Source organism: Capronia coronata (assembly GCF_000585585.1).
Source record: "Capronia coronata CBS 617.96 chromosome Unknown acBCG-supercont1.8, whole genome shotgun sequence".
NCBI lineage: Eukaryota > Fungi > Ascomycota > Eurotiomycetes > Chaetothyriales > Herpotrichiellaceae > Capronia > Capronia coronata.
Genome location: NW_006912900.1, coordinates 33501 through 49645, shown reverse-complemented (window position 1 = coordinate 49645; position 16145 = coordinate 33501). Strand labels below are relative to the sequence as shown.

General features: G+C 51.5%; 7 protein-coding genes across 7 annotated transcripts; 4 read left to right on the top strand and 3 right to left on the bottom strand.

Annotated features, from left to right (window-relative positions):
* Nucleotides 1-735: 735 nt before the first annotated feature.
* A1O1_08271 (uncharacterized protein) lies at nt 736-1362 on the top strand (the record flags this gene model as incomplete). Its single annotated transcript, XM_007729133.1, has 1 exon — nt 736-1362. A coding segment is annotated over one exon (627 nt), but the record flags the coding sequence as incomplete, so codon positions are not given.
* Nucleotides 1363-1511: 149 nt separating this feature from the next.
* Nucleotides 1512-3041, bottom strand: A1O1_08270 (uncharacterized protein; the record flags this gene model as incomplete). The annotated part of the gene is made up of 1 exon (XM_007729132.1): nt 1512-3041. The coding sequence occupies one exon, from the start codon at nt 3039-3041 to the stop codon at nt 1512-1514; it is 1530 nt and encodes a 509-aa protein (XP_007727322.1).
* Nucleotides 3042-3494: 453 nt separating this feature from the next.
* On the bottom strand, nt 3495-6071 carry A1O1_08269 (uncharacterized protein; the record flags this gene model as incomplete). Its single annotated transcript, XM_007729131.1, has 2 exons — nt 3495-5231; nt 5283-6071. The coding sequence occupies 2 exons, from the start codon at nt 6069-6071 to the stop codon at nt 3495-3497; spliced, it is 2526 nt and encodes an 841-aa protein (XP_007727321.1).
* A 2033-nt stretch (nt 6072-8104) lies between these two features.
* On the top strand, nt 8105-9880 carry A1O1_08268 (uncharacterized protein; the record flags this gene model as incomplete). Its single annotated transcript, XM_007729130.1, has 3 exons — nt 8105-8265; nt 8312-9504; nt 9558-9880. 3 exons carry the CDS (start codon nt 8105-8107, stop codon nt 9878-9880), a joined length of 1677 nt encoding a protein of 558 aa, XP_007727320.1.
* Nucleotides 9881-10394: 514 nt separating this feature from the next.
* Nucleotides 10395-11626, bottom strand: A1O1_08267 (uncharacterized protein; the record flags this gene model as incomplete). Its single annotated transcript, XM_007729129.1, has 3 exons — nt 10395-10541; nt 10590-11383; nt 11437-11626. The coding sequence occupies 3 exons, from the start codon at nt 11624-11626 to the stop codon at nt 10395-10397; spliced, it is 1131 nt and encodes a 376-aa protein (XP_007727319.1).
* Nucleotides 11627-12159: 533 nt separating this feature from the next.
* A1O1_08266 (uncharacterized protein) lies at nt 12160-13815 on the top strand (the record flags this gene model as incomplete). Its single annotated transcript, XM_007729128.1, has 3 exons — nt 12160-12731; nt 12786-13179; nt 13234-13815. 3 exons carry the CDS (start codon nt 12160-12162, stop codon nt 13813-13815), a joined length of 1548 nt encoding a protein of 515 aa, XP_007727318.1.
* Nucleotides 13816-14396: 581 nt separating this feature from the next.
* Nucleotides 14397-16056, top strand: A1O1_08265 (uncharacterized protein; the record flags this gene model as incomplete). The annotated part of the gene is made up of 3 exons (XM_007729127.1): nt 14397-14710; nt 14764-15048; nt 15102-16056. 3 exons carry the CDS (start codon nt 14397-14399, stop codon nt 16054-16056), a joined length of 1554 nt encoding a protein of 517 aa, XP_007727317.1.
* Between the last annotated feature and the right edge of the window lie 89 nt (nt 16057-16145).

Sequence of the window (16145 nt, the reverse complement as noted above, 5' to 3'; positions counted from 1 at the left end):
TGCTTTGTTAGTTGGTCATGACCATGGCGGAAGTGAGAACAAAGCCCATTCTGAGCGACCGCCGACATGGCTGTGCTTGTTTCTTCGTGCTGCAGGGTACATTGCCAGAGAAGTAATGATATTATGATCAAACACATTGGAGTTTGCGAGGCCAATTGATGCATCAAGGTGGTGATTGATGCACCCTTCGAGATGTGAGTGAGAGTTGTCAGTTGTGAATCGTAGGCAGGCGATAGGAACGAATGCAGTAAGATTGGCCTCGTTCCTGCATTGGGCTTAGTGCTCTCCGAGCCGCTGGTTCCAGGTCCGGCCCGCTGAAAATGATCATGTCTGACAGCTGCTCTCCGTGCTTTGATGACTTAGATATTATGTCAGACGAAGGTCGGGGACGGAGAGACGGGTGCGGCCGACCGCCAAGACCCCCAGCCTCGCCGCTGCACATGCCAGCCTCGCATGTTTCAGTTTGATCCTGACAAGTCTCAACGCTATATTCGGCCCTGCCACCTCACACTGCAGTGTATCACGGCCCAACCTTCCTGCAGCCAGCCATTGCGGTCATGGGCTGTTTGGATGAGGCTGGGCCTCCAATTTGCCCATCCTACATGTACTGTCGGTCGTGCTCGTTCTTGCTGACGCATTCCTGTTCTCCAGACATTCCAGTTTATGATTGAAAGTGGTCCACAGATTTCAATTCCAGAAGCATTCACGGTCCAGCACTTCCACCATCAGTTGCCCTTCAACAACCACGACACTCCGAACATCGTCAAAATAGGTCCTCCGACCCTCCAAAGTGCTGCATTTGCTTTAGACCTCTCCCCTCCCTCCCCACCACGTCCATTGTCTCCCCGAAGTCACCGGTCGCATCTTATCACCATTCGCGAACTTCCCAATAGTTCGTCTTTGCTTTGCGGGCCTCGTCTCAGCCCACCGCCTCCTGTTCGCTTCCGCGCACTCGCTCCGTTCTCACATCACCGCGCCGCAAGTGCACCAATACGAAGATTTACAGCACATCCGCCAACCCGTGGGCTCGGTCATAGTCGAACCAACTCCTCCCCGCCGTCGTCTGGAGCCCCACAGTCAACCCACGACTCTCTAAATCATGGTTCAGCGAAACTATGTAATAGCAATCATTGTGATCTGCCTGTTCGTGGTGCTGGCACTCGTGGGCTACGCGATCTATGCGATTCAGAACAGAGTGAGCCTGTTTGCGAAGCGGGAGAAGGAGCTGGACGAAGAAGAATGACGCGCACTGTTCGTTTTCAAATTGATGAGAAGGAAGTTTTGCCACCCAGCGATGAGCCTGCTGAAAGATCGCTGTCTGGACTGTTACGTTCGGAAGATGAGCGAAGGACTTGGTTTTGACATGACACGAAGCAATGAACAAATCTTCGAGCGGTTTTTGGTTGGACACTGAGAAGTGCATATTGGGAAACATACGAACATAATAATGACTTGGGAGAATATACAGCTTATTTAGATCGAGAGAACACCTCTCTGTGAACCATCATAACTTACAGATCCGAAATAATGCTGATGGTACCCTTTTGATTCCTCGTAGTTCGCTGCCTCTCTTCGACAGCATTCGGGGACTGCCCATTGGAGATACCATTCGACGCAGAGTCGCTCTGCGACTTCTTCGCCTCAACACCTTTCGCCCCATTCTCTGTCGTAGGCTGGCTTTGCGGCATTCGCCGGTTCTTGTCTTCTCGGACGCGGGTTTTCCACTTGTTGACCAATTTGTCGAAATCCCATTTATCCCCTCTCGTGTTCACATTGTCCGGCAGCAACATTACGTCGATGTCTGCGCCGTCCGCCCAGGGTATCTTGTTGAGATTAACCAGCCGAAGCTCTTCACGCATGGTTTGTCCGTAAGTCTTGCGCTCCGGAGGCCATAGAGCCATTTCACGCGGCCACTGGCAACGAGATAAATGTTCCACCTGTTGCTGCAGTTGATTTGCTTCTTGTTGGATGGACTCCAACCTCTCCTCCAACTCTGCCACCCTTTGTTGCTCCATATTGTAAGCCCTCAATAACTCCACTTGCCACAGCAAGCCGCGTATTTCCAGTGGGTGGGCCATCCAATTCTGATAACTTGTCTCGAGGTGATTGAGGGCCGTTTCGGCCCATTGGGTCGCGCTTCGGTCCAGAAAGTCAGCCTCCTCCGCAATATTCGAGGTCGTCGGCTGTGCCAACCTCAAGGCCTGCCATTTCCAATAGTCGATGGTCGCAGTGAGCTTTTGCCGCAACGGCTGCAGCTGATCGGGGCCGGGCGGGGAGATTGGCATGGATTGCGGCGTGGAGAAGGGTGACGTCTGGAACAAGGTTGCCGGTGCTGGCAGGAGCTTCAGGCACAAAGATGGGAATGTCTGCGAAGGAACGTCGAATTTGAACGGCGACGGCTTCGGTGAGGCATGTTTGGTGGCCGCTCGCAGAGAGTCGAGAACTTCCCGCAGAGCCAATTCGAGGGCGCGCGTCGTCTCTGTAGAACTTGTAGGATTTGTATCTTGTGCGAATGTGGAAAAGCTACGCTTCGTGCCAGGTGGACTGGCAACAATTGCGGGAGTGGGAGGAGTAGGCGCAACAGGAGAATCGAGGGTGGCCGGGTCAGTGATCACGCCCGTCGCCTGCCAATTCAGCCTGTTTAAACGAAAATGAAATCCGCCTGGAGGTACGCGGTTCAGCTCCGTCGCAGACGATGTGAGTGTGCCCGGCTGCGGACCCGGCCCTGGAGTTGTCTGTGAAGAATGTGTCTCATCCCGCTCCTTGTCTTTCTCCCTGTCACGCCTCGAGCCTCGAGCGGTGCGCCTGGTGATTCCACCCCGCAATCTTCGGATTTCTTCGACATCATGAATCCCATCAGGCTTCTTCTTGGATATGAATTGGTCAAGATGCCGGCCGAGAGAGGAGGAGGTGAAATGTTGATGGCAGTACTGGCATTCTTTATCCTTCGTCGTGGATGCCTTCGAAATACTAGGCTGACGCGTGCGGTTCGTCTCGTCGGCCGACTCATGCGAGGTTTCGGATGACGGCGTGGCAGTCATGTTCGGCAGACCGCGATCAGTACTTGGCGAACAACGGTCTTTTTTGTACTATCGGGAGGTTCCTGACGACAGAAATTCATCTTTACAACCGAGAGATTTTGCGCGTTGGAAATCATATCCCTTCAAACTTGGACGCAACGGAGCCTCGGAGCAGGTTACGGCCGAATGACTAGACCCGGCCGCCCGATGACAGGACGACAGGTTGGCATCCACGAACTACATGCACAATCAAGGCAAGTAGCTTACTCTTGTTGTGGTAAAAGTCCATTGTACAAATTTCTGTATATACAGTCGTCAATGAAATCCGTCAACCGCCCTTAAAGGTCCTGATTCAGTGGCGGGTTGGCTCTCTCTAAGCAACCAACACAGCCCTTTCCACGTTCAAAGTCGTAGCCATGTCATCATTCACACAAACGCTCACAAAGTGCAGTCCACCACTGTCGGAACAGTCTATCAAATAAAACTGCCATTGTCAACCTCCGGGGTTGTGGGCTTCCAGCTCTGTCGCCGTCCCGTCGCCCTCTGCCGCCGTGCCTCTCTTTCTCTTTTGCTCTGTTCTTCAAACCGTCTCCGACTCGCTTCGTAGTCATCTTCGGTCTCCCTCTGGATCGGTGCCATGAATCTTCCTTCCCCAGTCAGTCCTCTCCCTTCTGAAGTTTGAGCTAAGTGATGATTTCCACGTCCTTGGAGGGAGCCACTGTTTTGAATCTGATCCTCGCTCCTGAACTTCTGACTCGTCAACGAAGTCTGGGAAAGGCCGGACACTACTGGTATGGCTTTGGCCTGTGTCGGCCCGCTTCCCACCATGGTGCCGGGAACCGGTATCGGCCTCTCCTGGTTGTGTTGCGGAGATATATTCATCGTGGGTGGAGGCAGGAAGGTCCTCGGTGGGCTTGGCCTCCGTCGAGTACTCGATCTGACGGATGCCGGCGCCGGGCTTGTCAAATTTGTTACTATCGGCACATTCGTCATCTGCCACCCATCATCCTCGTCAGAATGGGACGGAGAAGGATATTGATCATGATAGTAACCATCAAGGCTTGCAGAGGAACTTGAGTGAGAGTGAGAGTGAGAGATCGGGTGGAAATAGGAGTTGGATTGGTGTGGGCGTTCAGGAGATTGGGAGATTTCACGTTGGAGCAATGCAAGGTGGGAATCACCCTTGACAAGACCAAGTCTCTCCTCCTCTGTAGCGTTCTTTAGTGCGCGCTTTTGCTCGTGGCTAGTAATGGACCGTGAAGCTTCGTGGTCGGCATCAGCGCTCCGGGAACCGGGACGAAGCAGATTTGTGAACGAGAACTGCCGTCTAGTTTCGTGAGGCGGCCTCAACGCTGGGGACGGCGATGGCTTTGCTGGCAGAGGTTTAGATCTGGGTGAATGGTAAATGCCAGCCTGGCTGTCTATTTCTTTCCTCCCCCCGGCAGGCAACCCGTAGATCCGCTCTTGAGCATCTTCGAGGCTTCCGGGACCATACGGCATGATGGGGGATTCCACATGGGACGGTTGAACTTTGATATCAGTCAATGCAACCGGATGTAGAGGGCTGTGTGGAAGAGTCTCTGAATCTTGAGGACTTGAGTGACGAATGACCGTCTGCGCGCGCTTGCGAAGGTTTTCGAAGAAACCTGGCCCTTGGTTGGTTTCATCTTCGTCGGGGGGCGGAAAATGTGACATGCCGAGCGGAGGGTGCGTAGACTTTCTTCTCGGAACAGGAGACGCGCCTGGTTGGCCAAGGATGGTTTTTCGCCGCCGAAGGCCGTCCCATTCGACGACTTCGTTCTCACCGAGCGGTTCTAGTTGGTCCTTCATTGTATCTTCTCGTAGCCGTCTGGCTTCTTCTTGTTCCATCTTTTGCCGCGACACAGAGATCCTTCTGATCAAACTGGCTGCGCCACGGAGGGCGTCGGCTTTGGGTTCGGATTCTGGCTGTTCAACTTCCGCGATCTCCCTGACTTGGTTGAGGTCACCCCTGAATACCGCCGCATCAGGCACATCCTTTGCCGATTTGGACATCTGCAACAGGACGACTCCAGAACAAATCTGGAGAAAGCCCAAGATGACCGTGGTGATGGTGACTGCGGTGCCTTTGAAACCACGAAAAAGGATGGCTGACGTGACAATCGTGGCGCTCGTGAAGAGAACGTAGTAAGTAGGTGTCACTAGAGCCGCGTTGAAAAGGTTCAAAGCTTTCTGTTCGTAAGAGTTAGTATACAGATTTTCGACATTGGAATGCTCACGTACGTTCAGATAAATGATCTCGGTCAGCAGTGTTGCGACGACAAAGACCAAGAGGACATAGAGAAACCATTGGTTGAATTGAGGCTTTCCACTGGCTTGAGCAACCACAGCGCTTCCCAGACCTTGAGTGGCAACGACGCTGAGACCGCCTATGAGACTGCAAATGCTGAGATAAACCAGCATACTCTTCTTGCCATACCGAGGCCCTGCCCAGAGGGCCACAAAGGTACACACGACGATGACGACGCCTGCATAGCTGAGAAACCCAGGGGATATGACGAAATGTTGCATCTCTTGTATATCGGCAACGGAACTTTGCTCGGGAGCATTGAGGACAATCACGACGCTGCCAATGATGCAATTGAAACAGCCCACCTTTCCCACGAAACTCAGACGTTCTTTGAGAAAGATCGCGGAGAGAATAGTCGTGATGACCACGCTCAGTGCGCCCAGAGGAGTGACCAAGATGGCATCGACGAAAGCATAGGCGACAAAGTTGCAAATCTCCCCCACGATCATAAGTGTCATGCCCGACCACCAGAACCAATTCTTCAAGTAACCATATCCTTCACCAGCTTCTTCATTGTATTTTGCGTTGGCCTTGAGTAGTCCTGTTTTCTTCAACACGAAGGATGTGCCGATGAAAACTCCTGAGGCCACCGCAAGAGAGATGCCGATTGCCTTGTAGACTGGTGGGCGACTGGTCTCGTGTGTCGAAGTGGTAGAGTTTGTCTCATTGCGAGCCACCAACGTGTGAGCAACAGTCCATATTTGAGGTGGAAGTTGATCCATCATGTAGTCTTTTGAGGACGTGCCGCTGTTGCGACTAGAAGCGACCAAATTAGGATGTTGATGCCATGGGCGCAATGGCTCTGCGTTTGAAAGGCCGCGCTGTGTTCACACAGTTCCAGAGGGGCACTCGTCGGTCGTATGCGAATGATATTCCGAGGAGGATGAAAAGAGACGAGGAGTTCGAGCGTGCTTTTGCAAAATGCTAGGTCGTACTATTTGAGACCGCAGGTGGGATTTGTTGAGAGTTTACCGCGACGGATCAGCGGGCGAGGTTTCCAGAGCAGAACAGAAGAGAAGAAATCGCGTGTCAATGTCGAGGGCAGACCAATTGATTGCGGCAAGAGTTGAGTTCTGAATGTCAAGTTTCCCATCGATCCTCATGCCCTAGGCTGGCAGGAAAACTGCAAGGAAGAGTACGCGGTGACTGCGATTCCGAGATGGGGATCACCAAACATTGACGCAGTTGTGGCTTGCTTAGCGCCTGGAAAGAAGGAACAAGGTTGGATGACAGGTCCATAATAAACCAGGGGAAAGCCGTTTAGGGGCTTCTCAGGGCCCCAGGGGTTAAGGCTTGCCCACAACGAGACTGGGTTGAGGCTGGTAGGGGGGCTAGGGAGGCTCGCCCGTTGCTGGGGTATCGCCTAAGTTTATCGATAACTCGCCCGGGCCACCAGCCATCAACCGATACCCATTACATGGCAATGAGACCCAAGATAGCAGGAATCGAGGAATTTTCTGCAGTCGTCGGGTGCAGTGAGACAAACCTGCCACCAGACCACTGCAGTCACCAGAACTCGCTCAACAACAAAGTTATAGAGCAGACAGAGCATTGCCACCTTCCATAGAGATGCTCTTGCAGAATCCCAGCCTGTCTCCCATCTGAGTGGATCGGATCTAAAACACGCACGGTCACAACGCAGTGACGGCGAAGGCCATGCAACACTTGTCTCATGCATTTTGCGCTCTCCATTATACTGTTGGCTCAGCCCCACGGACCGTTTCAGAAATACCCTGCCTTGTCTCAGATTTCAATCTTCTTGCAGAAAGCGTTGGTGGTTCAAATATCGTCGTACCAAGTACTGATCTGATTGAGCAGATGGCCTACAAGACTTTGGGCCAACCGAGTTTCAGCAGCATCCGTATCCTTGCGTATCACCTGCCCTCTCGCGTTCGAAACCCTTGCGGTGGTTCAGCCAAAGGTTCTAGACTCTTGAACTTCGCCCGCCGCGACGGAAGATGTGTCTACATTTCGCGCATCAAGACCGGTCTCTCCTGGAAACGACGTCCTCCGATTTTTATCCCTTACAGCTGTTTGCCCTGCTATCCTCGAGACATCCTCGGAACAGAGAAAAAGCCATACATGGGCGCAGAAGAATCCACATCATGGAAGTGAATTTGCCTCGGCATTTTCGTAACACACCTGGATGGACGTCGTCGGCTACAATTTCTTGAACTAGACTGCAGCCGCATTCACAGCAGGAATTCAACTATGCTGAAATACAAGGCGGGAGATCGGAAACCCGTGTGGTTATCTTCTCCCGATGACCAGGGAAATTGCCCAGTCGCTGTTGTTCTCCCATCGCCATGCCACCGCGTGTCTCTGTCATTGATCGACTGTCGTGGGAAGCACAACGCCCTCCACGCCTTGATAAGGACGGCAGCCCTTATCCCGTCTTTCCACCAATCGTTCAACGTCGTCCTGCTTTAAGGTCTGAGCGGTCACTTTCCAAGCGACCTTGGCTTTGCTAGGCCCAGCCAAATGCTATCATTCATCAATCCGCCTGCTGCATTGGGGGATGGCGCCGCTGCAGATACCATGTCTATGGTTGATATACGTGCGGTGTTATCTCGAATTGATTGTCTAATGCTTGACCCGGCGTCTCGGATCTTGTACCACGAACCGTCGCCTTATCGCACGTTCATGTGGGAACAAGCGAGACGGAAGACGAGGATATATTCCTTGAGACCACCTCAGTCTCCCGTGGTCTCGCGCCCTCACACTGTCCAGCCTATTGACCTTGACTTGAACCACCATGGAGACTCAACGGAAGGCCTCTATCACTGTAGTTGATGAAAGCACCGTCGGCGTCACATCTGTCCTTGCCCGACGCGGAGAACATGCCATCCTCCAAGAAGGAGTTTCTAAGGACGAGCTGACGCTGGGTGCACTTGGATACAAACAAGAATTCAAGAGGTGTGTCCACGTACGTGTTTCATGATCTATGCTGATACGAAACCAGAGATTTCACTATCTGGGAGTCATTCTCTGTGTCATTCTCTGTCTTGGGGCTTCTCCCGTCCATTGCCTCGACCATCAGCTACAGCTTAGGCTACTCGGGCACCGGTGGTGCGATATGGGGATGGCTAGTGTCCGCGCTTTGTATCCAGTCTACGGCTTTCACTATGGCAGAACTGTGCTCCAGCATGCCGACAGCCGGTGGCCTATATTATGCTTCAGCGGTGTTGGCGCCTGAAGGATGGGGTCCTCTGGCCTCCTGGTTTGTGGGCTGGTCTAACTTTTGCGGCTTCGTGACCGGACCATGCTCTGTCAATTATGCGCTGGCTTCCATGTTGGTCACATGCGGCATGATATCCAACCCGGATTACGCCCCCGAGACATGGCATACCTACCTGATTCTTCTCCTCTTGCTGGTGATCAACGGCCTCATCACCATGCAGTCCACATGGTTTATTGGTTGGGTGAACAAAGTCGGGACTGTGTTCAATCTGGTAGTGGTGGTTATCTTCCTCATTTGGTTTCCCGCTGGGTCAATCAACCATCCCAAAACCAACCACAGTCATGCCGTGTGGACAGAATTCCAGAATGGAACCGAGTGGCCCATTGGATGGGCGACTATCATGGGATTCTTGACTTCCATCTGGACAATGTCTGGATACGACGCTCCGTTTCACCTTTCGGAAGAATGCAGCAATGCCAACATCGCCTCACCAAGGGCAATTGTCATGACTGCGCAGTTTGGCTTGTGGCTGGGGGCTGCCATCATCCTTGTGATTGTTTACACCGTCAAAGATATCACCGATGTCGTCGCTGGGCCATATGGACAGCCTTTTGGGAGCTTGTGCCTGCAGGTGTTGGGAAAGAGAGCTGGCCTGGCCATGTTTTCTCTCAACATCATCGCCCAATTCTTTGTGGGGGTGGGTTGCACCATTACAGCAACCCGAGTCGTCTTTGCCTACTCTCGTGATGGCGCCATCGTTGGGTCCAGATGGTGGAGCCAAATCCACCCGAAAACAAGAACTCCAGTGTATGCCACCTGGGGTGTGCTGACTGTGTCCGCCTTGCTTGGGTTGTTGATGTTCGCAAGTCCTGTGGCCATCGGTGCAGTGTTCAGTATCGGAGCCATAGCTCAGTACACCGCCTTTACCACCCCAGTATTTCTGAAATTGTTCAACAATGAGAGGTTCCGACCAGGTAAGCTATGGTGTCCTGCTGGCCGAAGAAAGCTGACCTGTGATTTTGTATAGGCCCATGGAACCTCGGACGATATTCAAAGCCTTTAGGAATGATTGCTTTTGGGTGGTGGTGCGTCATTGTTCCTGCGCTCTGTTTTCCAGCAGTGAAGGGAAAAGATTTGAATGCTCTCACCATGAATTGGACCTGTCTTATTTATGGGGGAGTCATGCTTATTGCACTGTCCTGGTATGCCATTAGTGGCAGAAAATGGTTCAAGGGACCGCGTGTCAATGTGCAATATATACACGAGGGCACTGAAATCGTTGAAGGCCATCCGGCGGATGAAGGTACAGGTCACATCAAGAAGATGGAAGCTACTGAACTCAAAGAATGATTGCTAGGGGCAGGGAATAGGTGCAATGTTTTCCATTCCGGCTGTCATGTGGCTTGACGTTCCGGACCTTTCCTGACAATGTGGCTGGCATGTAGCAAGTGGCCAAAGAAGGACTCCTATGAGTTTACACGGTCCACATACTTTTTACCTACAACAGAGTAATTGCATCAGATCAGCCTTGATCAGTGTACGTGGTTGTGTGTAAGATCATTCTTCTAAGCTATCGGTATTGGTAAGCTTGCCGCCGTGTCCTCAATGAGACAGGGTGACTATTGGAAATGTTATCGGTGATGAATCGCCCTGTTACGCCTTGCAATCTTCAATCGTGCCAGAAATTCCCAGAGCTTATGTGGCACAACAGTGAGGCGAAGCATTGGAAGTCCCTGCCATTACAGTCGCCAACGGCGATACTTCTGGTGGTCGTAAGCCACTTGGATCAGGTTCGCCGCACAGTCGAGTTGCCGGCATCTGCTCGATGATGGTTCGCTGGAGAGTGAATCCAAGAGATTTGGCCTTATTCCCAAAGTAACACCGGCTTCAAGACGTCACCTTTCAGCATATCCTTGCAAGCAGTGTTGATGTCCTGCACAGGGTATGTTTTTTGCAAGCTCTCCAGGGGAAATTGCCCTTTGGCGTATAGTTCGGCAAGCGATGGAATGAACTAAAGATCTCAGTATTAGGCATTTGACTTTGGATGATCACGACTTACTTCTTTGGCATAAGCCCATCCTTGATGACAACCGCAATAGGTCTTGCATCCAATCAACAGGTCGAAGACATCCACCGAGGCCTTCGTACCAGCAGGCGGTGATCCTACAGTGACCGCCAGGCTCCCCACCCCAAGCAAATCGAGCATGCCGTTAATCACATGCATATTGCCTGAACAGTCCACAGCTGCGTCCAGACCACGCCCGGCGGTGATTGTCATGACCGTACTTTTGAGGTCCTCCTTCATTGAATCAATCACGTGAGTAGCGCCCAACGTTTTGGCGAGTTGCAGGCGTTCAGGATTGATATCGATGGCAATGATCTCAAACGGGGTTGACGGGTTTGTCGTGGCCAAGTGATGTGCTGCCATCACGGAGGCACATCCAACACCTCCAATGCCAAAGATTGCAAGATATTGCACTTTCCTTTCAATAGGTTTGACGACGTTGTAGATGGCGCCCGCCCCTGTTTGGAAACCACATCCCAAGGCGCAGACAACAGGAAGAGGAAGCTTTTCGTCAATTTTCACAATTGAAGTCTCTTGAACAACGGCAGGGTTACAGAATGACGACTGGCCGAAGAAGCAGGTGCTGAATGGTGTTGAGTCTGACAGAATTGTTTGCGAACCGTCCTGTCTTGACCCGCCAAAATTGCAGGCGGCCGACTTTTCGCATTGATACGTCTTCTTTTCCTTACAAAAGCGGCATTCGCCACAGAAGTTGTAAGAGAGGATGACATGGTCGCCAGCTTCGCAGTCTTTGACATTTGAGCCAACTGCACGTACCACCCCTGCTCCTGATGAACTGTAAGCTGACATCCGAGTGGATCATACATCTAGGGGAGGGTACCTTCATGTCCCAAAACGACAGGGAACGGCATGGGAATCTTTCCCGCCTGTACTGCGAGATCGGTGTGGCATATGCTGGTCGCCTTCAGATCCACCAAGACTTCGTTTGGTCTCAATTCGTCCAGCTCCACGGTCCTCATTTCAAAGGGCGCGTTCAGCTCCGGTACAACGAGGGCGGTTGCCTTGACCATTTTGAATAGCTAGACACTCAAAAGCGCTGAAAAATTATGATCGTTTTTTATTAAGAGTCAGAAAGGTCAACGAGGGTAACAGTTCCTGCTTGCTTTGTCGCAAAGATGCTTACGTCGCGGCGAGAGTGTCTCGTGAGCTGTTCTCCTCAAATCGATGTCGGGTAAATACCAAGCAGCTGGAGAATGGGGTGGCGCAGCTCTGGTGGTTGATGAAAATACTTCTTGCTGGCGGAACTGCCGGAACAAGCATACTAAGTCCAAATACGGAATCGCATCCGAAATTGGAAGGACGGATGTGACCCCGGTATGATGGAATGCTAAACCCCACAACCGAGGTGTCTTACCCGATCATTTGTAAGCTCGATAAGCCGGGGTTGCTTCTTCCCCATGGGTGAAGCTATCTGAATCCGGGACCTCCGGAATCCGGAATGCTGAATCACGTCCATTGTCGAGCTCTCTATAGACTGGCGTTACTGCTGTAATAAGACTGAATAAGTATATCGAACTCTTCTCTTGCGCACCAAAGCTTCATCATGGCGCAACGAGTATTGCCAAGACCACGAGTGAACCAGCTTGGGAGAGATATCTTGAGACTCTGTGGTCCTCGACTGAACGCAGGTGGCAAGCGATTCAGTTCAGGGCAGCAAATCCTGCCATCCTCGACGAAGCAACCAGTACCACTGATTATAGGCGGTACTCATGTGCAAGGTGCAGTTACACATCCTTTGATCAGCCCTCTGGATGGTCGAAGCGTCTGGGACTACAGCAGTGCATCTTTGGAGCAGTTGAATCAAGCGATTGAAGCTGCAACAACCGCTTTCCCAGGATGGGCAGAAACAAAACCCGCTGTACGGTGCTCAACTCTTCTGAAGGCGGCCGACATCTTCACCAAAAGGAGTGCCGAGCTGAAGGAGTATATGAAGATTGAGACTGGGGCTGATGACCAATTCATTGCTTTCAACATCTCTGCCACAGTCGCCCAGTTGAAAGACATTGCAATGAGGTCCACCACCATACACGGGCTGTTTCCTTCAGTAGATGACAGTGGCCGGAGTGCGATAGTTCTAAAAGAACCCTATGGTGTGGTGGCGGGTATTGCACCTTGGTGAGCAGTGCCGTTGTGATTGTTTTGCTGTCAATCTCATCTGACAATATCCAGGAATGCTCCTTATATCCTGGGAGTTCGAGCTGCATCGGCGGCACTGGCAACTGGAAATACGGTTGTCCTCAAAGGTTCCGAACGATCACCTCGATGTTATCGTGCAATAGTCGACGTCTTCCATGAAGCTGGACTGCCACCCGGCTGTCTGAACCTTGTCTTTTCCAGTCCCGAGTCTGCAGCCAGTGTTACAAAAGCTCTGATCAAACACCCAGCGGTGCGGAAGATAAATTTCACCGGCAGTACGGCCATTGGGAGTAAAGTAGCGTCACTTGCCGGTCAAAACCTGAAGCCCGTTCTCCTCGAGCTGGGTGGAAAGGCCTCAGCAATTGTGTTTGAAGACGCGAACTTGGCAAAAGCCGCAGATGCATGTGTTTTGGGTGCTTTCCTTCACGTAAGTACCATGGATCAGGGCTGGATAAACAAGTTGTACTGACCCACATGACAGGGCGGCCAAGTGTGCATGGCCACTGATCGCATTTTGGTTCATTCATCGATTGTGTCCGAATTTACAGCAAAGTTGACGGAGTCCATCAAAAGATTTTACCCACCGCATGGTCCTTCGCCCGTTCTGATCTCGCATCTTGCCGAGGAGAAGGTGGAACATCTCGTTTCTGATGCTGTGAATAAGGGTGCTGTCATGGTGTCTGGGAGAGATAGCCAGCTAAATGATAAACCTCAATTCCCTTTGATCCTCGGTAACGTGAGTCGGGATATGGATATATTCTACACAGAAACCTTTGGACCAGTGGCGACGCTTCATACTTTTGACACGGAGGAAGAAGCTCTGGCTATAGCCAACGATACCGAGTACGGTCTGGCTGGGGCGATCTTTACGGAAGATCTGGCGAAAGGGCTCCGGGTTGGGAAGAAGTATACATCTGGCTCCGTTCATATCAATGCCATGTCGATCCACGACGAGCCCAACCTGCCGCATGGAGGGACGAAGTCTAGTGGTTTTGGCAGGTTCAATACCGAGTATGGCCTGAACGAGTTTTTGAGGACGAAAGTTATCACCTGGAGAAATTGATATTTCAGCCTTGATAGCCCAGATTGTACCATCATCAATGTACATATCAAGAAGTTGATTGGCCTGATCGAACCTCGGGATTGCATGCAAAAGCACATTTCAACCTATCGGAAGGCAATCCATAGGTTCTGAAGTGATCGTTTTGATGATGGCAGACAGAATGGGAAGATTGTAGCTGAAGGAGGTACTGAAATGTGAAGACAATAAACTACTCTCACGGGCATTTTACCTTATTTCTACTGCTTCACCCATCCATCTACACAGGGGTGGCAACTCGGCTGGTTTGTCCTTGCTCGGACTGGTGCCGAAAGATAAGGCCTTAGAGGACCACCCCGCGTTGTCCTTGGGCAAATCGGAAGGGTTTCCCCAGATTTCGGATGCGGAGGTGTTCTGGCATCGTTCCGTTATCGTGACCAGGAGACGAGGTGTATGGACTTCGGGACGGAAACGGGACTCCATTTTCTGGAGACCGGCGCCCCGTGTTCCTGGAGGTCTTTATAAATGGAGAGACCAGTCCACCCCGAAGAATCTCATGGGAGTTCAAATCTGTCCTGCAAATCAGACTCCACCAGACTGCAAGAATGGCCACCTTTACCTCGAAACCTGACGTGGAAAAGGCCGAGATGGTGGAAAACGCAGTTGAGGATGAAGTCAAGCCTCTTGGTGATCTCGCCGAGGGCTATGTTGTCGACAATACCGAGCTCGCGGATCGCCAATTGAAGCTTGCGGCCGACGGCCACACAGTGCTGATTCCTCAGCCGAGTGATGACCCAGACGATCCATTAAACTGGACCAAGGTCAAAAAACATCTGTTCTTGTACATCATTGCCTGTGCTGCATTCCTTCCAGACTACGGAAGTTCCATCGGTGCGGTTACATTGCTTCCACAAGCTCAGTATGTATTTGACTTCAGAGGGGATGACTATCGCTGACATCGTCCTTTTCCAGGATATGGGGACTGAGTCCGGATACAGTCAACCACTCCGCCGTTGGCAACGTTTTCATGCTCGGGGCAGGAGGCGTGCTGGTGGTTATGCTCGCTTCATATTTCGGCCGTTTACCTGTACTCTTCTGGTTTCTCATTCTTGCTCTTGCAACGGCGATTTGGTGCGCTGCCGCGCAGTCATTCGAATCGTTCATGGCGGCCAGGATTCTGAGCGGATTCTTCTCGACAGTTGCGCAAGGGGGTGGACTCATGTTCATTAGCGATCTTTTCTTTTTCCACGAAAGAGTGTGAGTAGACCTGGCTTTTCTTTTATTGCGGAGAGATACTGACTTTCTCAAAGCCGGAAAATCAATATTTGGTCTGCATTCATCATCCTTGCGCCATTCTTAGGACCTCTGATAACAGCGTTCATGCTCACCACTCAACCTTGGCAAGCGCCCTTCTGGTTCTATGTCGCTATTACCGGCTTGTGCCTCGTCATGACCATCATTTTCATGGATGAGACATACTACGACCGAAGACTGCCAAAGGATTGCCAGCCACCAAAGCGGTCTCGACTTCTACGGCTTGTGGGTGTCGAACAATTCCACTCGCGCCACCTGCGAAACACATGGAAGCAAGCGATCATGCGATCCATTAGGGTCGTCCTCAAGCCTACTGTCATGATATCTGTCGTTTACTACTTACTCATCTTTTCCTGGTCTGTCGGTATCAACACCACGCTCAGCATCTTCCTCCAGCCGCTTTACGGATTTGGTTACAAGGAGATTGGCTTGTTTTACTTTACTCCCATTGTTGCCGGCTTACTGGGAGAAATCTCAGGTCACTGGCTCCACGATATCCTTGCCAAACGTTATATCAGAACCCATCACGGACATTTTGAACCCGAGGTTCGACTTCGAGCTATCTATATGTCCACCCCTTTCTTGGTCACAGGCCTTGTCGTCTTGGGCTTCTCCCTGGAGAGGGGATGGCACTATATGTGTACATCGATCGGTTGGGGATTCTACGTTTTTGGCATCATGGTCACAACAGTTGCTATCAACGCATACAACCTTGATTCCTACCCAGAAGGTTCTGGAGAAGTCGCCGCCTGGGTGAATTTCGCCCGTACAACTGGAGGGTTTATTATCTCCTACTTCCAGGTCAAATGGGCCAATGCCTCTGGCACCATCGTCAGCTTCGGTGTTCAAGGTGCCGTTTGCTTTGCAGCATTCGCTCTTGTGGTCTTCTTACAAATTTATGGCAAAAAGTTGAGGATGTCAAGTGGGCCACTTCACTTCCATACCACTTAAAAGAGGTATCTACGGTTTTCATAGGGCCAATATTGGTCATTTGTCAATATGAAGAAGTGAACAAATGCCGCGGTCAAATGCCGGGTTTG